Below are 24994 nucleotides of genomic sequence, written 5' to 3'. Positions count from 1 at the left end.
GTGTTCATCCAGCTCTACACCTTGTTATCTCAGATTCTCCAGCATCTGCAGTTCCTACTATCCCTATGTTGAAGCTTTTTGTCCTGCACTTATCAGGTCATTCTGCAAGAATACCAATTTAAAGGGAAAGCCAACATTTGAACTGTGTAAGTGTCAGTTTTCCTTTAAAATTGTTATTCTTGCAATCTGTCCAGATGTGTGAAAGATGAAAATCTTTAGTACAATTGCCTTTTTTCAGCAATACTCATGTTCTGCGCTACCAAATGTCTTTTTTAATAGTAAGTTAATAACACCAGATACTGTGGATGCTGAAAATCTGAAATGAAATCAATAAAATAAGGTGGAAATACTTGACATATCAAGTAAGGTCTGTAAAGAGATTAAAAGAGTTAATATTTCAGAGTGATGACCATTCATCAGATTGGAACATCCTGAAATGTTATGGATAACGGGTTACTGCCACAGACGAAAGACAGGAAAGAGGATATCTCAGAAGGTAAAGTTGGCACGTGACTTAGAATGGAAAAAGAGGTGAAGGTGTCAGAGGAATAGACCCAGATGTCACTGAACTGAAATAAAACAGGAACTGCTGAGAAACTCAGCCAGTTTGGGAACATGTGTAGATAGAAACAGAGCCAATTCTTCAAGACCAATGACTCTTCGATAAAACTGAAGTAAAAGTTCTGTAGAAAAGTCATATTGAACTCAAAGGGTCAATGGTGTTTCTCCACAGATGTGGCCAGAATGCTGAGTATTTCAGGACGTACTGTTTTTATTTCAGATCTTCAGCATCTGCAGTATTTTGCATTTATCTCACTCTAAACTGGTTCTGGGCAGGCATTATAGACAACAATTTAACTGCAAATTTAATATTGTCATTGTTGATTCACTACTGCCTGCTCCCACAGGAAATTGGGACTGTTGATATAGCAATACCTTTGAGACCAGGCACTTTCATTCAGCAGTGATCCCTGGAAAGCATATTTTGTAGATTGCAAACCTAACTCTTGTGTATATATTATGAAGTCAGATACAGAATTGTGCCTCCTGCTGGCATTGAACATGTAGATGCCAAGTGACAGAGAGTTTGGTCAGGCATAAATAACAATGATCAGTTGTGGCTTGAAACTTGGCTCAACCTCCTTGCATGCATATAGCAGCCCTAGCTTTGGAGATGGCAGCAGATGCCTCAGAGGCTTGGTGGCAAATTTTGTCCATTTTCAGGTCTATACAAAGAATCACTCTGCACCTTAGCAGCCATCAAACAGCAATTGGGTACAAGGCTGTTCACTTCACTTCAAGCCAGCCAGTGGGTTTCCTATTCTTTCCCGATTGGAATGATGTGCAGAGTTACTGGGAAAAGTCAGGAGATTGACACTAAGTCAAAATGCTTAGAGTGCAAATGCAGACATGGTGGGCTGAATGGCCTCCCTCTGCAACAATTCTGTGACTCCATGATTTATTTTTGTTTGCCACTTCCTTTTTCAGGCTTGACAATGGCTACTAATGGGCTCACAAATCACAATTGCTTGTTCTTAAAGTTTTAGTCATTCATTTTTCTGTTACCCCAGTCATGAGTGTACTGCTTGCACTTTTCCTGAATGTGTACTGCTACGAAGGGGAGGTTGACACCTCTCTGATAATTAAAACTGAAAGAGAAGCTCGCCTCATCTCATAATCTGTTAAAGTAAGTGTGAAAAGTGGTATAACCTGCCTCTCAATTCCCCCCTCCAAATCTGTTATAAAGGAGTGGTTAAACAAAATAAAATCCTTTCACTCAGTCTGTAATCAACCAGTAAAATTTCATTTATCTAACTCTAACAGTAAAACAATTAACATAACTACTAACAAAATGAACAATTCCCCCCAACTACTAACTATTCCTAAATCAAACAAAATTCTAATGATATGCTGTTCCAATAAATACAAATCCCACTTATATAAACCAAAGTAATAAGAAAAGTAAATTAAAACATAGTCTTTCAAAATGATCCATACCCTCTTTACTGATCCTCAGTTAGGAATGCCTTTCTCTGTCAAATTCTTGTGTCAGGAATATTAGCTAAGAGTGCCGCTGTACCTTTCGATGATGGTTTTCTGAGAGCTTAGAGAATTCTGTGAGAGCCAATGATTCTTTCTTTTATAGCTGAGAGCTGTTCTCTTGGCAGATGACAGTTGACTCTCACACCGATTTTCTAATGCCCTCTTCTTTTATACCCTTGATCACCTATAAATTTCTTACAATAGGACTTGTTCTCGGTTGTCAAAACCATCAGATTTAAATCTAATTGGGTTTTGGTATCTAGAGCCTGGTTTAAATTAATTGGCTAAATTCAAAAACCTGTTGTCTTGGTAAAAATGCCACTTTGCCTGCTAGCAGTGTACAATGTTTATGCAGTGTTTCAATTTCAAGAACTTTCTGTGTACCTGCTGTTACCTGCAGGCATTTTTTTAAATCCCCAAGCCTAAAAAAAAAATCATCTTTTAAAGGGATCATGCACTATTTCCCCTATCATCTTACAAACATTAAATGCTCTACCCAACTTCTCAACTGTACCTGAAGATATATGAATTAGCGGATCTTAATTTTTTTATATAAGAAATAGTATATTTCCATTTGCGTATAAAATCCTCCATCTATTTTTTCAGGTGTAAACAACATCAGTAGTACAAAATCTAGGCGTTAGCATCTTGGCTTTCATATGAAAAATTGTCATTTTATCAGAAGTGTTGACTTCTGCTGAATCACACAACTACCTTTTCATGTGATTGGAACATTAAGCTTTGCAATATGTGCTGATCCAGTGTAGCATAAAATAACTCCTCCAAATTCAAAGTATGTACCTTTCTTGTTATGATCCTTCTGTGACTGCACGCCCATGTCGCAAGCAGAATAGATTTCATGCACGAGTCATTCAACATTAAAATATAAGAGATAATCAAGAACATACAAGTACGACAGATTTCGTGGAAGAGTAATTTTCTACAATACCAATTGTGAACTTCTGCAAGTGCAGAGAGATTGTTAGTGTAGGATAGCAAAATTTAACATCAGTCTACATTGTACCACCATTATTTTGATCTCCCTTCATTGTACTATATTGCATTTTGATATATGAATATATCAACCTAGATTCTTTCAATGACATATGCAATTTATTTAATAGAAGATCCCAGTTACTTCGGCTGGATCACCCTTCAACTCTCTATCCAAGCTATTGGGAAAATACATGGCTTCTGCTTGGAATTGCAACTGAATGCCTGGATGAAACTGGACACAATCGCTTAGGAAATTATTTGTGCACTAATCCACTGGCACAAACATAATTGGCTTGGCATCTCACCTTCCTCTGTGTCATTATGTAGTAATCATTTTAGTGCTTCAAGACAAACTGTATTAATGCAATTTGAACTTCTGGTCAGTGGCTTCCATTTATCACCTCTGATGGATGCCATTGGTCCTTTGATTCCTTATCTCAATTCAATTTCGTTGAAACTTATGCTTTTGTCATTGATCCAGCTAATTCTTTGAAGCCTGGGCCTTGTCTTTTTTCAATTCTCAAGTCCATTTGCTCCCAACTTTACAAAATTTTTAACATACTCCTAAAGATAAAAATGAAAAGTTGTCACACTGATCACCTTTGGACCCGGATTTATAATGAGATAGCTGTTGTCACCTGAGGCAGTATGAGAATGGATGAATCACATATTATGGCATAGACATTAGAACATTGAAGAAAGTGGCCCAACTAGCCAAAGTACATGTGCAGAGGTTCTCATGTAAAATGTCTGATTTAAACCATCACTCTTTAGCCCCTTTACTTCAACCACATATCTCAACTGTTCCTAGATATTTACATAGCCTTGGCTTCTACTCGCAAGTAGCCTTCTCTCTGGAAGGGAACGGTCATGAAGGGTCTTATCACTGTCAGGTGGAAGGTGAATACATACAGATGATAACTGAGAACAGAATTGGGCATGATCATAGTGGAATACGCGTTGGGTAAATTTCCCTGTAGCATTACCTGGCTCTGCTGCTGTAGCTTTGGCAGGAGTTGAGCTGAAATCCTGATAACGTGTACAAACTAGGAGGTGCAGGAAAAACCCGAAGAAAATTCATCAACTGTGGTCAAAAGTAATTTCATCACAGTCCAAGCACATAATGTTCTCCAGCTGTTATTTCCTGTCCCAAGTGTCAGTGTAAAAATGAGTAGCAGTGTTGCACCTAAATGAATCCGTTAAGAGAATTAAAGGTTATGGGGAAAAAGAAGGAAATTGGAGTTGAGGCTTATCAGATCAGCCATGATACAATTGAATGGCAAAGCAGAATCAGTGGGCTGAATGGCCTGTGACTGCTCCTATATTTAATGAAGATCTTTTGGAGTAGGTTACCAAAACAGTGGACAGTATTCTTAAAGACATATCTTGGAAAGAGCCATGGCATTAAGGGCAGTGAGGGAAGATTTTGGGCAAGATACCTATGGTCCTTAAATTAAGATGACAGAAGAGAGAAAAAAAAATGTTGTAAATAGTACCCACATCCACCACTTCCTCAGGAAATTCACTCTACACGCAAACCACCCTCTATGTAATAAATTTGCTGGTATCCTTGTGGTATAGCATAAGTAGTAATCATGCTGAAGGCAACAGCTAAGTCTGTAATTCAAGGAGTCTCAGTATTTAACTGACAGATTACTGTACCTTTGCTAACAGAATTATATTGGCAAAGATGAGATAAAACTTATAAGTTAATTGTTGAAGCAAAAATATAAATCTGAAACCTTTGAACTTTAATATTTGATGTTAAACATTAAATATCAAGGTGCAGCAGTGAACATGATTAATTAGCAGATTTACGTCTTACATCACCATTGCTTTGCTTAAACAGCAATTAAGTTGCTGTTTTTCAACTGTTATGAAGAATGAGATTATTCAAAAAGTTTGCAATATTTTGCAAAGATGTTGATATGCAAAGAATAAACAGAAAGAGTTTAATTTTGATTAAACTCTAAAGCTGTTTAAATCTTTAACTTTTCATTTTATTTATTAATCTTTTCGAAGATGCAGGCTTTTCAATAATATAGAACTATATGGCTATGAAACTCAATTATTTTTGATGGAGAGTAGCCAACAACTTTGAATTGCAGTAACGTCGCTTAGAGCAATAATACAATTAATCTCCCAATGTTATCTGTCTCTGGTGCATGGTGACAACACCAAAGAAAGATAAATTAATATCAGATTAACCCATACAGCTAAGTGCCATATTTTCTACTCAGTAAAGGAGTAGGGCAGAAATGCCCTCTTTTGGTCTGACAGTTCCTGAGGATTTCTATGACAGCAGAGACAGACACAGGCTATTCCTGTTTCATGCATGGCTGAGAAGTGGTATTGATTCATTACGAAGTCAAACTGTCTTTTGAGAGCTAAGTGAAAGGATCCCATACAGAGTCATAGAGTCACACAGCATGGAAACAGATCTTTTGGTCCAACCAGTCCATGCAGAACATAATCTCAAACTAAGCTAGCCCCAGCTGCCTGCTCCTAGCCCATATCCCTCCAAACCTTTCCTATTCATGAACTTATCCAAATGTCTTCTAAATGTTGTAAATAGTACCCACATCCACCACTTCCTCAGGAAATTCACTCTACACGCAAACCACCCTCTACATAATAAATTTGCACCTCATGTCTTTTTAAAATCTCTCTCCTCTCCTCCTTCAAAATGTGCCCCTTAGTTTTGAAATCCTCCATCCTAGGGAAGAGACACCCACCTTTAAGCCTATCTATAGCCCTTGTGATTTTGTAAAATTGTATAAGGCCACCTCTCAAACTCCTATGCTCCAGGGAAAACAGTTCCAGCCTATCCAGCCTGATTTAATCACTTCTGATGTTGAACTTCTGTTGATTTTGACAAAGAATAAGGGAGAACTTTTTTTGTCTTTTTTCTCTGTTCAATGAATGCTTGCAGAACTGAAAAAAATGTTAAGATACATTTGAATATTTGAGAAATTCAGATACCAGGAAGTTATTAATGATTATTGTGATAATACCAGGAAATATTTCACACTCAAGAGATAACTTTCTCATATCCGCTGGTGGTGAGATACCCTTCCCATTACTCGTGTTTATCAGAAAATTACTTACACCAATGGGAAATTATTCCCAAGTCTAGCAATATGACCCACTGTCATTTCATATCAGGCAAAGATCAAATGTAAAATAAATTCCACTATTCCATGTGCATGATGGAGTAAGAGCCCATCTATACACCTGGTATACAGCCATTGTAAACCTACTCATTATGATTCTGATATACTGAGTAAATCCTGATCCTTTCTGGTTTAGACTCTAGTCTCAGAAGAAAGTTCTGACGTGACATGTCCAACACCATACACTGGGCATCTTTATAGCTTTTAGGATGAGATTAAATGCTCAATAATTAGATGATATATATGAAATTATAGGCAGTAATGTGCTATGTATTTTTGTCCACCAGCATCTGAATAGGGCTGCTCCAAATGAAAAAGCTCGTGAGTGTAGAGAGCTTCCATCAGATTGAAATCCACTTCACTGAGGTCAAATGAACAATTGAGGCTTCATTATAAAATAACTGCAATGAAAATATGGCAGCATTTACTAATTTTGTTGCTGATTCCAGTTTACTGCTGTTTGACTGTGGGAAGACAGTGGTGTTGTCACTGAATATCATTGATTCAAAGGCCCATACTAACACCCTGGGGACGTGGATTCATTTTCCAACGTGGCCAGTGGTGAAATGTTAAATTCAGTTGATTAAAACTTATTTGGCATTTGAAGTTCATCTCATTAATAGTGTCCTGAAATTATCACCTCACTTTAAAACTTAATTCCTTTTGCCCAATGCAGGACAATGGGCAGCATAACTCCATCACTGGCTCTGGTCCATCACAATCTTTTTTTGCTTCCATCCAGGTGGCATCCCACTCTGGGAAGCCCTCCTTAAATATACCTCATTGCTTCTTCTTGGGCTAGCTAGCTCCCATCTTCTTCCTCTTTTCTGTCAGTGCCCATTAAACCTCTACTCTGGTGGGGCGTATGTTTGGGAGGTGAAAGACATGTCCTGCCAGCATTAGTTGTGCTTCTGTTACAATGTCCCTCATGCTCGTTTGATATTTCCTCTGTAGCATTTTTTTGTTGGCGATGCTGTATCTCTGTGTGCTATCAAAGGCCTTATGTAGGCTGGACTGGTGAAAGACATTGAGCTTATCTGACACCTTTGCTGTCCTCTTCCATGTCACACTGGTATAGATTGTGAAACTGTCATCAGTTGTTGCAAATCCCCATCAGGTCCATGAATGTCCTTTGGAAAAAGAAATCTGCTGTCCTTTCCCTGTCTGACCTACCTTTGACTCAAGAGCATCCTCACAACTTCTTCGCTGGGCCACAATCCCAGAACTCCCTTTCAAACAGCAATGTGTGAGTCCCTACATCTCAAGGACTGCAGCTCACCATCACCTCCTCTGGGGCAGTTAGGGTCGGGCAATAAATGTTGGCCTAGCCAGCAACATACACAACCCATGAATGAATAAAGAACCAGTGAAATGCAGTTGACTCTAAACTACCCCATGAAATGGCCTAGCAAACCACTCAGTTCAAGCGTATTCAGAGATGAGCACCGAATGCAAAAAATGCCAGCAATATCTCAATCCCATGAATGAATACAAGAAAATATTCCAGTCTTAACATTGTCTGCTACAATCCTCAGCATTATTCAGACCATCCTTCAGAAAGATGTACAATACTTTGAATTATTGGTACCATATGATAAAACTGCCATTCTTAAAACAAAATTAAAATAAGTTAAGGGCAGGTAACCCTAATTGCTCCCAATGCTACTGTCTTCTTCTGCATCTTTTTTTTTTCCCTATTACTGCAGCCCTGACTTTCAATACCTCTCTCCTCATCACAAAGTGAAATGTGAAAGTTGTTAGTGGGTCTCCCCAGAGATCAGTCTATACTTGGAAATCAGATAGGCCAGTGGGTAATTTGTAAAGGATCCTGCCTGAGCTCCCTCCATTTATTCTTGTAAGAAAAATCACTTTTATCCAACTGACGTTTCAATATATTACTGTGCCTCAGCAATCTTGAGCTATCTGTTTGCTATATTCATATACCCTTCTTTTCCCTCTTAAGGGAATAGTGGGGAACCATCAAACTGATTGTCAATCTGTTTGAACCAGTCATGGATACTCCTTTAACTAACACAGAAAATGCAAGAGAAAATCTGCAGGTCAGGCAGATCTGTGGGGAGAGAGAGATAGAGAGAGCTAATGATTTGAGTCTAGTATGACTCTTCTTCAGATCTAGCTCTGCCTGCTGAGTTTTTCCAATAGTCTCTGCGTTTGATTCAGATTTCTAGCATCCACAGTATTTTGCTTTTATTTGAATGGATAGTCCTTCTCTGGGCATCGGCCTGGAGTGAGATTTGAACCTGGATCTTGTCGTCCAAAGGTAAGAAGACTATCTACTGAGGTACAAGACCTCGTAGAATATTTAGGGTCTTCTGAACGTAGTTCTGTGAGCCTGAACTCCAAGTAGAGCACCATGACTACAATAAAAGTAAGCCAGACCATGGGCTATAGTTTGCAGAAATTTGCTGAGACGTGCTCTGACTGAATGCAGCTGCTTTCCAAGTGTAAGATTCCTGAATTATTTTTGTTCTGTACAAATACATTCAAGCATGATAAGCAATTTTAAAATAATAAATATAGATAATTCATCTTTAATACAAACTTAACTAAAACCCTATATCTTGTAGTTTGCCTTTTAATCTGTATATTAAGTTGTTCAGGAAATGTCTCAACGTGCCTGAAATGTCAGTGTGTTTATGATCACTATTACTTTGAATCCTACCCTGCTATCTAAAAGCAATTCCCAGATACACATAATGCTATTTCTATCAAATGCTTGCATAGCATAAATGGAACTCAGAAACTTTTGTGTGCTTATTGTTGGAACTTCGCCACTGCAACTTTTGTTTGCTTTGATTCAGAAGGTGAGCACAGGCCAGTAATGTTAAATTCACATTGCTGTCCTGGATTTGGGACAACTACTGGCAGGCTGCACCAGAATGTCAAGCCAACAGTGATTGTGTTCGGTGGCTGTTCTCTTTCATGGATCCAGGAGAAATTAGCAACTGTATCTGAAACCATTGTGCCAAGAAATGTTAATATCAATCAGTGATCAGACTTAGCTTTAAGTGACCAAAATCTCCACCACATTTCAATCACTGGATGTTCTCTGCAGAATCTCGTATTTGCTCTGTTACTGCTCAGTGTGTTGACATTTGAATTTCAGGAGATATTTCATGATATTGCTGAAAGGAGAGATATGTTGCTGAAGCTTTTTGCCTTACACTCTCTTCAAGACATACAGAAGTGCCAATTAATCAGCACCCTTTCATCCTGTAGTGTAAATTGTTATAATTGTTTGAAATTTAGTATTCTTGTCTTTGTCCTGATGAGTGTAAGACTAAAAGCTTTGACAACTTGTCCCTCCTTTCCAGCACTGTTCAAGCACTGTATTACATTGTGCACAGTTTACTATATTAAAGGCTATGTATAAATGCAAGTTGTTGTTGATGGAGAAAAAATGAATTCTATGATTAGAAAGTAAACTTTGTCTAACATCCTTATCGGGATGAAGCCAATATAATTATCAATGTATATATCATCCAAACAAATTATTTTAAATGGAAATTTCTGAACCATGTGTAATATCCCAAAGTTGCATTGTAGAATTAATCCTTTGGCATCCCTCAGACAAAAGAATTAACTTTTCAGTTAAAAACAAACATGAAAAGTTAAGTTTCAATTTGTACTAAAGGATAAAAATTATCTGTTGGAAACAGAACAAAATATTTTTCTGTGTTTAGTGACTTGAAGCATATTTCCATGCCTAAAACGATTGGTAGCTTTAGCCATGGCAACAGTGTAGAATACTGTTTACCCAGATGAATCAACATCATAAAGCAAATGCCTATGAGTTCTGGTATATATTTAATGATGTTTTCAGTTTGCATTTTAAAAACAATACTTTCAAGTTGTCTGATAGGGCACTGAGTTAACCCAATTACCAGCTAAGTAGCACTGACCAAGAACATCCCAGTTTCAATCCCACTTTAACATTGAGTTTGTGATCTGTTAGTGCCATCAGCTTAGGTTGTTCTATGGTGCCCCATCTTATGAACACTCATAGTTATAAATGAGATCCCATATTACTCTTAATTTTAAAGTTCCAACGTGTAATAGTTTGCTCATAATTACAAACTGATATTTTATAGTATACGGTATTGTGCTCCAACTTGCGCACAAATTAATTTATGAACGTAGTCAGGAATCCCATTCTTAACCTGAAGACCTCCTTTCTGTGAATGCTGTTATTGGAAGGCCTCTGTATGGATATCAGATTAGGAGGGGACTGGTTGGTTGAGCGGCAATAAAACCTGAGATTGAGGAATCTGTCATCAACACTTTGTTGCCCTGGGTGAGGGATGGGAGCGAAATTGATGCCAATGAAACTCTGGGAAGAAATTGTGACAATGCTGTCACTTTAACAGTTTATTTTGTTCTGGTTATTTTTTGAAGAGAGGTTGTAAGGCAGAACTAACAAGCTGGTTCCTGTATACCAGTTGAGTAAACAGCTTGGGAGGTCTTGGGTTTGTTTTTAATGGCCTAAATAGCCAGCTCTCACAGATCCTGATTTCTGAGTTTGGTTATTTCAGTAACATTAGAAGCTATTGGGATCTCAACAGAGTTGGAAGCTTCTATGAATGTCTCCTAGCTACTACTCTCTCTGAATTTTCTCTTGATGTTTTTTTCCCTCCTTGATTGGAGAACTGCATGTGAGAATCTCTGTCTGAATAGTCCTTTATTGCCAAGGGCTGTGTTTATAGGCTGTTACTATACTGGAACAGTTAATTAGTAATACTTACTGTATGTATTCTTCTGTTACGTTTTTCTATTAGAGTTGTTATTCTAAATTCCTCTTTCTTTTTGATGTATTTTTTAACTACAGTATTTAAATAAATTGTGTTTTGGTTAATGTTGAGTAGTCTTGACCAGTCACATTGCATCTGGACAAACACTTTCCATTTGCCTTTAAAAAAGAAAAAGTTAGGGTCCAGGCTACCTTAAAATATTTTGAGGGTGTCTGATCTAATCGACAACAGAAATCAACACTATTTTGCAGGAAAAGAGGGGAGAAAACTGGCAAAATAATTGAAACTTTGTTGTTAAAAATGTATTTTTCATCTTTGTTAATAATTCTGAATTATACAGTAAAAGATCCAAATGTTTTGATTTATCTCTACTCTTTATCCATTGAACTGCAATTAAATTGGTTTGTGGCTCAGTGTCAAATATTGTCTGATGACATCAACCCGTGAAGTGACTTGGTGCATTTTATTATGTTAAAAGTGTCATTAAATGCAAGTGGTTGTTGTTGATATTACCCTCCGTTCTTTCTCTTCAGGTGTAACCACGGTGCTGACAATGACAACATTGAGCATTAGTGCACGGAACTCTCTGCCAAAAGTAGCTTACGCCACTGCGATGGACTGGTTCATCGCTGTGTGTTACGCATTTGTCTTTTCTGCTCTGATTGAATTTGCAACAGTAAATTACTTCACCAAACGAAGCTGGGCATGGGATGGGAAAAAAGCATATGAAGCTTTTCAATCTAAGGTAGGAATTTTCAATCTGTTATTTACACAGTACTTGAATATCACACACAGGCTAGGGTCTGGAGGATTAGTATTGAGCAAGAGAGTGGGCTCCAGGCAGGACAGGGAGAGATTGCCCAGTCTCGGTACATGAGCAATCAAAACAATAAGGATGTTATGGCTAAAGCATTAAAATCCCTACGGTACAGATAAAGGCCATTTAGCCTACTGATCTTCCAAAGAGCCTCGCATGCAGACCCACCACATCCCCATAACCCCCACATTCACCACAGTCAATCCACTTAGCCTGCACATCCATGGACACACAGGGCAATTTAGCATGGCCAATATACCTAACTTGCACATCTTTGGACTGTGGGAGAAATGAAGCACCTGGAGGAAACACATGTCGACACAGAGAGAACATGCAAACTCCACACAGACAGTCACCCGAGGGTGGAATCAAACCTGGGTCCCTAGTGCTATGAGGCAGCAGTGTTAACCTAAGAGCCACCGTGTCACCCTATTGATGAGAGAACTGCAAAGGCAAAAAGAGAGATATAGCAACTTAAGGTGAATTTTGTTTTGTTCTTAGCTTATCCACAGCTTGCAGGCTGGCTGCAAATATTGGCCTTAGATTGCCTTGTGCATCGTGAGTGCGGAGCCACCTCATTTCCTGGGTCTGCAAATCTGACCCAGGAAAGGTGGCCAAGAGGTTGGCTTTGCATTCTGGATGATGGGCTATACTGGGAAGAAGGATGTGTGACCCCAGATGAGAACAAAAGCTGTTGGTGGGGTTGTGTGGAAGATCTGAGATGAGGTTTCATAAAAACGTAACTACATCCCTCAAAACTTTCTTCCTCATACCTCCACCCTCCTACACACTCCCCATGGTGTATCCATGCCAACCCATAGCCCCACATGATCCATGCTGCCCTCCAATGTGTTTTTATCGGGTCCTATGCCAACTTAGTGCCACTTCATACCAACACATGACCACCACCCTTTTCCCTTCTACCTATCATGACAGCTTACACAGTTCTATGGGCATACCTCAGTAACCCGGGCAGAGACGAGACAAAATGAAGTTCTATGTGTCTATTGCAGACTTCATTATATTGAAAAACATCATTCGTAAAATTTACATTTACATTCCTTCAACTAAATAAACCCTACCAACAAGAATATATTAATTCATGCACACAGTTGCTTAAAATAAGCATTAGAATTCCCAATCTTACACTGAAAAGTCTATAATCACTTATAGCTGCTCATAACACTGAAATATTGCAGGCATCTGACTGTGATAGTGAATGGTTGTGAAATTAGTCATGCATCAATAATTCAGTTTGAAAACACTCAGGCTAATATCAATAAACACCAGTGAACAACAGTGAACAATCCATTTTAATTGAGTCTTTAAAAGCAATTTTCAATATGTCATTGAGATAATGCAGTCAATTATTTCTTAAAGTAGCAGTGATGCTCTCCATTATGGCAAAAATCAAGGCTTTAAGTGGTGGAAGTATAGCAGCATCTGAGAAAGAACTGCACTTTTTTCCCCTCTGACAGTTTTTATGCTAAAAAAGATAAACCTATTGACAAAACAATTTCTGAAGAAGAGTCTAGGCCCGAAACGTCAGCCTTCCTGCTCCTCTGATGCTGCTTGGCCTGCTGTGTTCATCCAGCTCTACACCTTGTTATGACAAAACAATTATCTACTTTAGGAAAGAAGTTGCCTGATATGTGGGATAACAAGGTGTAGAGCTGGATGAACACAGCAGGCCAAGCAGCATCAGAGGAGCAGGAAAGCTGATGTTTCGAGTCTAGAACCTTCTTCAGAAAATGCCTGATATGTACTGTCTTTGCTCATTTTAGGGCAGCACAGTGGCTCAGTAGTTAGCACTGCTGCCTCACAGCGCCAGGGAACTGGGTTCAATTCCACCCTCGGGTGACTGTCTGTGTGGAGTTTGCACATTCTCCCTGTGTCTGCGTCAGTTTCCTCCAGGTGCTCTGGTTTCCTCCACAGTCCAATGATGTGCAGGCTAGGTGGATTGGCCATGCTAAATTACCCATAGTGTTCAGGGATGTGTAGATTCAGTGGGTGATGGGTCTGGATGGGATGCTCTGAGAGTTGGTGTGGACTTGTTGGGGCAATGGGCCTGTTTCCACACTGTAGGGATTCTATGATGATGACATTCCAAAAGTTCTTCACAGCCAATAGAGTACTTTTTAAATGAATTCACCGTTGTAACGTAGGCAAATACAGCAGCTAATTGCACACAACAAGGATCACAAACTAAATGAGATAAATGAACAATGAATATGTTTTCATAATGTTAGTTCAAGGATAACTGTGCAATTTATCCCTCAAGACATTCATATCAATCTCGTTATGGAGATTTTGCACAGTGCTTTGTACAGTGAGGGTTATTAATTTATGGTTACCACCAACTGAGGTTCATTCCAAATGTAGCAAGAGTTTGGAAGAAATATAATTTGCCCCAGCATGGAATTCTCACTTCTTGTTGAGTAAAATATCTCAGTTGGAAAGTGAAGTTCTGATGCTTTCAGTTATCGCTGCAATTTGTTGCTTACTCTTGCAAAAAAAGACAAGCTATTGTTATTGCTTCATCATTTGGAGAATGCAATTCTTCCTAAGGGTTTAAATCATGAAGAACTCATAAATCACAAAAAAAATCGCGTACACGTTCTATGGATGATACAGAAGGCAAATAGAATGTTAGTCTTTATTTGAAACAGAATGGCATATAAAAATAGGGAGGACTTGCTAAAACTATACAAGACACTAGTTAGGCTACACCTAGAAGATTGAATTTTTTTGGTCCCCTTATGGAAGGAAAGATAAACTGGCATTGGAGGCAATCCAGTAAAGGTTCACTCGGTTGATCCTGGCTATGGACTTTTTTTTATATAAAGGGAGATTGATTAGGTTGTATTATATTTCTTGGAGTTTAGAAGAATGAAGAATTGAAACATATAAGATTGCTAGGGGTTTTGACAGGATAGATGCAGAAAGATTGTTTCCCCTCGTGGGAGTATCTAAGGGTTCAATCTCAGAGTAAGGAGTTGCCCAATTAAGACATGAGATGAGGAGGAATTTCTTCTCTGAAAGGACAGTTTACCAAGGAGGACTGTACAGACTAGGTTGTTAAGTATAAGGACCACTACATGTTCCTGTGGTCCTGGCCTGGCCGTGAAATGGAAGGAAACTTGCTGATGACTCTCAAGTGGCTTCAGCAGAAACAGTTATGTATTGCATATATATAGCCATTAGGAAGGAGATGGCCATGTATGTTAATACTAAATTGGATCAGAAATACCTCTCTACAGAGAACTGTAACTTAAAAATATGACGTAGGGCAAAAAAAATTGTTTCAGTGCCATTTCTAACACTTGTGGAAAATGCAATTATAAATTTGAGTTACTGATAGAAATGAAGTCAATTTGAAGATAATGTAGCTGCTAAATTTAATTAAACATATCACATCCTTCTTGTGGTTGCATTTAACTACTATAGATTTATTGCATGATCAGCTAAAGTACCTCTTTTATACATAAAACTTGATCAGTATAAATGAGGGAGGCATTCGCTTAATCTTCCTGATAATGAAGCAGACAAAAGTTCAAAACAAAATAATTTTTTAAAGAAAGGAAACAGCCATCAGGCCCGATCAATAAACCAAATTTTATAAGGAGTTCATTCTATTTTCTGATCCGCATTTGTGCCTCACAAATGCTAGACCATGATCATTTCCAGCGAGAGAGAACCGAACTACTATCTCTTGACATTCAGTCGCATTATCGCCATCTGAACACGCATTATCAACATCCTGGGGGTTACCATTCACTAGAAATTGAAATGGGCCTGCTTACAATATTTATATTGCAAGAGCAGGTCAGAGGCCAGAAATTCTGTGGCAACTAACTCAGGTCTTGTATCTCCAGTGCTTGTCCAACAGTTACAAGGAACAAGCCAGGAGTATGATGGAATGCTCTCCATTTGCCTGGAGGTATGCAGCTTCAACAACACTGAAGAAGCTCAATACCATCCAGGACCAAGCAGGCCACATCACTGGAACCACACTCATCCACACTCATACCCTTCAATACTGAGGCGCAGAAGCAGCAGTGTGTATTACCTACGAGATTGATACGTATTATCAATCACTGCAGTGATTGACCAAGCCTCTTTCAACAGCTCCTTCCAACCTCCAACTTCTACAATCTATCAGGGCAAGAGCAGCAGGTACATGGGAACATCACCACCTGCAAGTTCCCTTCAAGTTATATACCATCCTGACTTGGAACTATATTGCTATTCCTTTACAGTAACTGGTTCAGAAGCTTTTAAATCCTTCCCTATCAACACTGCGTGTCCCACAAACTCCAAGAACTGCAGTTGTTCAAGAAGGCAATGTACTTTTCCAATGTGATTAAGAATGGACAATAAATGCCATCCTAGCTAGTGATGTCTACATCTCATGAACATTTTTTTTAATAAAAGAAAGTCTTCAGTTTCTCCCCACTTGTGAAAGAATCTAATTTAGTGTCTGTTTAATTGACATTTCTTTCTAATTCTAATGCATAACTTCTATACACTTTAAACTAAAAACTGAACTTGCCTTCTTGTTCCCAACAATTTAAATTTACTTTAAATTTCTTTTCACAAGATCAGAAATTTTTTTTGATCCATCTTTCATTCCAGACAGATTTGGCTAGCTCTCAGTTATATTTCAGGTTTAAAGTCATAGACTCATACAGCATAGAAACAAGCTCTTCAGCCCATCATGCCTGTGCTGACCAACAACCACTAACCTGCACTAATTCAATTTACTGCACTTTTAGAGTCAGAGAGAGTTTCTGTGGTGCTGCCCATTAAAAGAAGCAGTAGTAATGATTGGCCTGTTAGAGGTTAGGAACTTTAAATTGATGTTTTCAATGTTATTGTACAACCTCTGATGCACCCATCAAATTAATTGCTTTGCTCTTTTAACAGGGTCATTAATCTGTTTGCAGCAACCAACTCAGTTAATACTCCTGCAAAAATATATGAGAGAGCACGTGTGTTAAGCAGTCTTATCCTAACATTGCCAACAGTCATTTTTACCCTTTAGTTTGGGCATCAATCTCAGTGGAATCAGTGCAGCAATTATTATGAAGCATTATTTCTTCAAGAATGCATTTGAAATTAATTACAAATTTTAAGACCACTAATTTTGACAATCCAATGTGAGCTTAAAGTTTATATACAGTTTCTGAGAGCATTATATTTCCCTCCATTGCGCCACGTTGGTATAAGGCAAAGATTGAGAGTTCTACATTTGAATAAATTCAATCAGAGAATATAAAATGTGATCCTTTGGGCCATAAGACAGCCAAAGATGACAAGCCTTCAAGAAATTCTTCTTCTATTAATCTAGCATGTGAAACACAGATATGATTAATTGTGAATAATTTATCACGTTGCCAATTCTTGTTACTAACATGTTGATTCATTGGAGAAGTTTTAAAATACTGCACACAGGGAGAGAGAGGTTTGTTCGTTGTTGTTCCTTCTTGAATCATTGAATAAAGAATCTGAGATAGATTCTTGATCAGTGGGGCAATCAAGGCTTTTGGGGAAAGGATAGAAAAGTGGGCAGGAATGTTGGATCAGCCATGATCCGATTGAATGACAATGCATGCTCGAGGGGCCGAATGGCCTACTCTTCTTCCTATTTCTTATGGTCTTAGAACAGCGTATACAAGTGGTTATTTGATAGTACAGAGTGTGAATATTACTGAAACAAGACAGATATTGTCAAAGCTTTTTGTCTGGTATTTATCTGGGCAGTTTGCAAAAAATACCAATTTAGTAGGAAAACAATCTACATTTATTACATTAGAAGAGAATGTCAGGTGTTTTTTTGGCAAGTGGACTCTGATTGGTAGATATGTTGCCATGAAGAAACCACCAGTTAGATAATGATGACAGTTAAATGCTAATTCTTGGTTAAATGTAATTTACGCAGGTTGACTCTGATTGGTCAAGGTATTGCCGTGATAAATGAATGACAGCATACCATCACCTGTTTTGTAAAGTTGAACTGGACACAGTGTTTGTACAAACACAGAACTTGCTGCAAAAGCTCGTCAGGTCTGGCAGCATCTGTGGAGAGAAATCAGATTTAATGTTTCAGGTCCAGTGACCCTTCCTCAATGTTTATCCATATTCTTTCTGTCTGCAAAGTACTGCTCACTGGTAATGCTGGCCAACAATTTTAAATTGGTTGTCAGCATAATTCTTAGCTCACTCAGGATCACTTGGCATTACTGCATCACTTGTAAGATACCTTACCCATCCAAAGTATTCAGAGGTAGACTGGGTACTTTTCAAGACCAAAGGTGTTAGCCTTAGGCCCATTCATGACTTTGGTGTGATGTACCAGTGTCTATCACAAGCCTACCCTCACTGGGCAATATGCACATTGACATTCCTAATGCAATAAGGTTGACCATATTAGCAACCTCCAAGATAAGATCCAAGACATTTGTTCACCGTGCAAGCTTAATGTTAGAATAGCTTGCATCAAACCAACCTGTGGGATAATGGCTAATCTGATTTGATCATTTCTCACAGTATACTGCACAGACTCCCTCTCATTACCCTTCGGGTAAAATGTCTGAGCAGCAGGCACAGCTAGCTGTTTCATGTTGTGATGTTGCAATAGCAACACAAGGGGTGTTTGCCACCCAACAGATTCTGTATCACAACAAAAACACTTTGTGCCTCTCTCACATGTGAGTAAATGTGGTATATGAATTCCAGTGCTGGTATGATATCAGGTATATGAGCCTCTCAGTCCAAAGACTGGTGGATCATATCAAACAGCATATCCCGCAACTCATCCCGCAACTCATCCCTCACACCCCGTCCCCGCAATAACAACCAAAAAAGAATCCTCCTCGCCTTCCCACCAACCTCCGGATCCACGCACCATCCTCCGACACTTCCGCCATCTGCCATCCGATCCCACCACCAAAGACATCTTTCCCTCCCCACCCTTATCTGCTTTCCGGAGGGACCACTCTCTCCGTGACTCCCTTGTCCACTCCACACTCCCCTCCAGCCCCACCACACCTGGCACTTTTCCCTGCAACCGCAGGAAGTGCTACACCTGCCCCCACACCTCCTCTCTCACCCCCATCCCAGGCCCCAAGAAGACTTTCCACATCAAGCAGATGTTCACCTGCACATCTGCTAATGTGGTATACTGCATCCGCTGTATCCGTTGTGGCCTCCTCTACATTGGGAAAACTAAGCAGAGGCTTGGGGACCGCTTTGCAGAACACCTATGCTCGGTTTGCAATAAACAACTGCACCTCCCAGTCACGAACCATTTCAACTCCCCCTCCCATTCCTCAGACGACATGTCCATCCTGGGCCTCCTGAAGTGCCACAACGATGCCACCCGAAGGTTGCAGGAACAGCAACTCATATTCCGCTTGGGAACCCTGCAGCCCAATGGTATCAATGTGGATTTCACAAGCTTCAAAATCTCCCCTCCCCCTACTGCATCCCAAAATCAGCCCAGCTCGTCCCTGCCTCCCTAACCTGTTCTTCCTCCCACCTATCCCTTCCTCCCACCTCAAGCCGCACCCCCACTTCCTACCTACTAACCTCATCCCGCCCCCTTGACCTGTCCGTCCTCCCTGGACTGACCTATCTCCTCCCTACCTCCCCACCTACACTCACTTTACTGGCTCCATCCCCACCTCTTTGACCTGTCTGTTTCCTCTCCACCTATCTTCTCCTCTATCCATCTTCTATCTGCCTCCCCCTCTCTCCCTATTTATTTCAGAACCCCTTTCCTCTCCCCCATTTCTGATGAAGGGTCTAGGCCCAAAACATCAGCCTTCCTGCTCCTATGATGCTGCTTGGCCTGCTGTATTCATCCAGCTCTACACCTTGTTATCTCAGCATATCCCTTTAGCTGTTCACAACAAGCATGGTACTTACTTTATTCAACCAATCCATGCTCACAAAACTCAACGCAAGTATCCAAAATTAGATGTGATTCGATGATTGGGCAATATTTGCTGAGTAGTTCTTTGTGTGCTAAGAATGACCTTGACAACTAAATATTGTCAGTGGGGCTCACAGTGCAATATATTTAAGGGGAAGGTGATGGTCTCGTGATATTGTTGCTAGACTGTTAACCCAGATAATGTTCTGGGGACCTGGGTTCGAATCCTGCCATGGTAGATGGTGAAATTTGAATTCAATAAATATCTGGAATTAAGAGTCTAATGATGACCATGAATCCATTGCTGATTGTCCGGAAAAATACATCTGGGTCACTAATGTCCTTTAGGAAAGGAAACTGCCATCCTTTATTGGTCTGGCCTTCATGTGACTCCAGACCCACAGCAATGTGGTTGACTCTTAACTTCCGTCTGGGCAATTAGGAATGGGCAATATATGCTGCCTGGCCAGCGATGCCCTCATCCCGTGAATGAATAAAAGAAAAACAAATTTGCGCACACTGGAAGCTACATACATTAATACACAGGACACTGCTCATTGCAGACAGAAAGAACGTGTATGCACACTGCATGACTATTTCAACTTAAAACATATTTCTGCCATTCTCTGGTTCATTTCTCAGGACAATGTTTTGATGAATCAAAATTAACCTGCTGCTTTAACATTTGAACAAAACTTGACAATTTACAGGTCAATCGTCATCTATGTGTTGTGTGAATCGATTAGCTCAGTTGGCTGGATGTCTATTTGAGATGAAGACTGATCTCAACACCATGGGTTTAATTCCTGCACCAGCTGAGGTGACCATAAATGATATCCCTTCCCAACCTCTCCCATTATTTGCGGTGTGGTGACTGTCGGGTTAGGTCATCAGCCATCATCTCTCTCCAAAGAGAGGGTGGGACTATGGTGATTTTATTATTACTTCATCTGATACATGACACTTTCTCTACCAATCAGAGTGCACTTGCCAACCAATCCACGCGAGTAGTATGTTTGCATAAAGTATAAAAATATTATCTTCCCATTACAATGGTACTTCTCGCAAATTCCCCAGATAAATGCAAGTTGAAAGGTTTTGATGAAATACATCTTTCATCAATACTCAAGAACAAAATATGTTAACTGATAAATAATTTTCAGAAATGCATAGTGCAACAAGCACTTTATAGAATCAAGCAGAATACAAAGGTGACTCAGGGAGAATGTGCAAACTCCACAGAAATAGTCATCCAGGGGTGAAATCGAACCCAGGTCCCTGGCACTGTGAGGTAGCAGTGCTAACCACTGAGCCACTGTGCATTCTATATGATTATGTCTGATCATCCAACTCACTCTTCTATCCCCATTTTCTCCCCATATTCTTTGATCCCTTTGGCCCTAAGAACCATATCTAACCCCTTTTTGATTGTCCAACAAAATAGTTTGGAAAAAAAATCCTTTTAATTTTTTTATGTATTTCAGTTATTCTACGAAAAGTTTACATCAATTTTAGAATTACCATGAATGATGGATTGTAGCCAGAAACACAGACCAAGCTGATACAAACAAAATCCTCCCACACCCCTACACTGTTTTGTTGGGAATTCAGCTGATCTTAATGGAAGTTTCTGAGAAATTCTGTGCAATTTTAGAGCTTTTGAAAGCTTTCGGCACTTAAAGTGAAGCAAATCCCTTGCTGACTCTGTTCACATGGCTGATGCTGATAATGTTAATGTCCCCATGGATTCAATTCCTTATGTTCATAGAGAACACAGACTCACAATGGAAGGTACAGTCAGAAATATTTTACCCACATAAAATTGCTGCTGTGAAATAACATTTTGTTGGAAATTTCATAATTCTTTCATGTATCTTTAACCATATGACTCTTCCTGAAAATAACAGGGGCCCAGCAGTGGACTACTGGGGAAAGTAATTTGACACCATTGATGTCCCATAAGATCTTAGTGATGACATTTTGAGATGGATCAATAATTTGTCAAGTCTGAACCGAACCAAAGTCATCCTTCATAAATCTGCATCAGCCTAATATCAGTTATTGGACCCTGTGTACAATCTTTAGGCACAAATAGCGATCATAGGTGGTCATTCAGAAACAAAGCTCCAGTTTTTTATTCTTTTTATTTTTGGCAGGCTAAACATCCCAAAACATCTGGCCTGCTGCTGGTTTATTGAGTCCCCCAAACCCCTCACCCCACAGGCCACTTCCTCCAAGGTTCAGGAAGAAAAGGTAAATTGGCAATTGAGACATACAGGCCTGATTGTCTTGTATACTTCAAATGAAGCTCCAGTATAACCAGCATGTTCATTTCCAAGAATAATTGACTTTTAACTGGTGTTTCCCACTGGGTCAGAGCTGACTGATTACTGTCACTACTAGAATGAGCTAGCTGCAGCTTGTGCATCTTAGGTTATAATATGGTTTCAACCTCATACTGGCACCAGTGGTCAACAGAGCAGAACCTTGGTCATTCTCAGGATAGTTCTTAATGGAAGAGGGAAGACACTCTTAACTGTCTCACTGAGTGTTAGTGAACAGTTTGTTGCTGATCCACTGTCACTTGATAGCAACATTGATGGCCCCTCCATCGTTTAACTGATAATCAAGAGAGGACTTATCTAGTTGTAATCAGTCTGCTTAGATCTATCCTGCCTTTCATGAACAGGACATACCTCGGCAATTTTTCACATTGGTAGATAGTTTCCAGTGTTATGGCTGCGCTGGAACAGCTTGACTTAAGATTGGGGCAAGTTTTGGAACAAAAGTCCTCAGTACTGCTCCGAGAATTTTGTGGTGACCCATAGCCTTTGCAGTGTCCGGTGCCTTTAGCCATCTCTTGGAGTGAATCGCATTGGCTGAAGAGTTGCATCTATGATGCTGAGGACCTCGGGAGGAAGCCAAGATGGATTATCCAATGGGGACTTCTGGATGAAGATGGATGCTAATGCTTCAGCCTTTTCTTTTGCACCGCACTGTTATGCTGGACTGCACCATTGTTTAGGATGGGAATGTTTGTGAAGCCTCCTCCTTCCAGCAGTTTTTTTTATATAGCTTAGGTTATTTGTTGTATGATGTGACACTCTGTCCTTCCAATTTGCAATCGGTATTTGCCGATTGGTATACGACCTGCTGTTTCAGTTGTGATTTACTGCTGCTTTACTCAATTTGGGTTAATTAGTGCACATTATGCCTATATTACAAATCAAGCGTGATGCCTGAGGCATGCACTTAAATTTAAATACCTGAGGTATTTAAGACAGCTCCTTGCATGAGACACAAGATGTTCATAACCATACAGTAGCAGTGCTTGTAATTGATAAGAACTTATGCTGTTTTCCAGAAAAAAGAAGCCTTGGCAAAGACTATGAACAATGCTTATGCAATTGGAGGAATGACCTACACCCCCAACATTACGAAGGACTCTGTCATCCCAAGTATTTCAAAGAGTACGGCTGTGCAAATGAGGGCTGAGGAAAGGGCAAGTGAAAGTAAGAAGTCTTACAACAGCGTCAGCAAGATTGACAAAATGGCCCGGGTTGTGTTTCCTGTTCTTTTTGGAATATTTAATTTAGTTTACTGGGCAACATATTTGAACAGAGATCCGGTTATAAAAGTAGACACTGCTCCAAATTAAACATTCAGGAGATTAACTGTACAGTACACTGTACTTTCACCATATTCTTAGGCATCAAAGTTAACAGGGGAAGATTTTAAGATTTTAAGATGTTTTTTCATATTCTTTGCATGTCATAAACAGATTATGTCAGATTTGCTTTGACAATTTCTATATTTAAATGCAAACAAAGGGCACAACAATTTAAGAATGCTGCAATTAAAGAACAATATTGAAGTCAATTTCTTCTGTATGCAGGTTGAAAATAAAGTACTGTAAATAGCTGACAGTGTTATTCTGTGGCTTATTTTGTATTTTATAATGGTCTCTAAAGATACTAGCGGGATGCATCAGCTATGAAACTGCTAATTTTTACCACTGCTTCTAAAAGATGGTTTCTGTTATGAGTTAGATAATTTCAGCGAGACAGCAGTTTTAGTGTTACAATTGGTTTGATGCTTTCAGTGTTACAAAGGAGGTGGCAGGGAGGAAAAAGACAGATTCCTGCTCCTAACTACTACACTGAACAAAAATGTACACTGATTGGACTTTGTTGCAACAAAGAGAAAAGAATGATTGTCGTTTTCAGTATACTTTTCATGATGCCAGCACTCCCCAAAGTGCTTTAAAGCCAATAAAGTACAATTCTTCAATGAAAGCAGAAAATGCTAGAAGTGTTCATCACATTTGGCAGCAGCTATAGGGGGTGAAACAGAAATATACTTTCAGCATTGTCTCCACAGATACTGTCAGACCTGCTGAGCATTTCTGGCTTTTATTTCAGCTTTCCATCATCCATAGTATTTTGCTTTGGTTGAAGTGCATTTGAAGTTTGGCCATATAGGAAATATATCAATTTTCTTTGTTTTGTGCAGGGATGTCCCACAAGGACCAATGAGGTGCCCTGTCTTTAATAATGTTGATTAATAATGTTAATCTTGAGCCAAATGTAGCACTTATTAATGTTCTTCACATAAACAAATTCACTTCCCAGGTGAATGTATAAAAGAATGCCTCTTAAGCAGGATACTACAATGCATTCAATACCCAAAAACTGTACCTTCACATCAATCAGCACACAGAAGAGACCAGGGAAGAAACCTGGAGGAGGTAAGCACATTAAATATGGACTAATATTCATGATTGACTTCTCCAGTTATTTTCCCAAAGGCAAGTCCAGTCCATGATATTCATTCCAGCTGGAACAGCATCCCATGCTTCTGGCACCAACCTAATCCAGCCCTTTGCAGTCAAGAATTCCATAGAATAAATTCCTGCTCATCTCTGTCTTAAATGTGCATCCCCTTACACTGACATCATGCCCTCTGGTCCTAGAATCTCCCACAGTTGGGTATGAATTGGCTGTAGAAATAGGAAGAGCTTGTAATCAGTCAGGTGTGAATTTTATGGAGTTTTGTTAACTAAAATGAGGCAGTCACTGAAAATGGACTCTGTTTGGAAACAGTTGTCTCCTAACTTATAACAGATAGTAGATATGTGGAGAATTACTATCTTCAAAGGCAGATAGCTATTGAGATGGGCAGCAAATCTAGTCTCGGGTGGTGAGTTTATCCTAATATAATTTAAAGGGGTTTAGTGTCTTAAGCTTAGCAAGGAAATCAT

At 39.4% G+C, this 24994-nt stretch overlaps 1 protein-coding gene across 1 annotated transcript in view; it reads left to right on the top strand.

Moving 5' to 3' along the window:
- The window catches only part of gabra5 (gamma-aminobutyric acid type A receptor subunit alpha5), a 106364-nt gene extending 82774 nt beyond the window's left edge, over positions 1–23590 (top strand). Inside the window, exons 8-9 of the mRNA XM_048597885.1 lie at positions 11515–11726; positions 23099–23590. Coding sequence (XP_048453842.1) covers positions 11515–11726; positions 23099–23392 — 506 coding nt within the window. The 3' untranslated portion in view covers positions 23393–23590. The remainder of the gene's footprint in view (positions 1–11514; positions 11727–23098) is intronic.
- Positions 23591–24994: the final 1404 nt, after the last annotated feature.

This window comes from Rhincodon typus, chromosome 6 (genome assembly GCF_021869965.1).
Source record: "Rhincodon typus isolate 14 chromosome 6, sRhiTyp1.1, whole genome shotgun sequence".
In the NCBI taxonomy this organism is placed as follows: domain Eukaryota; kingdom Metazoa; phylum Chordata; class Chondrichthyes; order Orectolobiformes; family Rhincodontidae; genus Rhincodon; species Rhincodon typus.
This window is presented reverse-complemented; position numbering and strand designations above follow the sequence as displayed.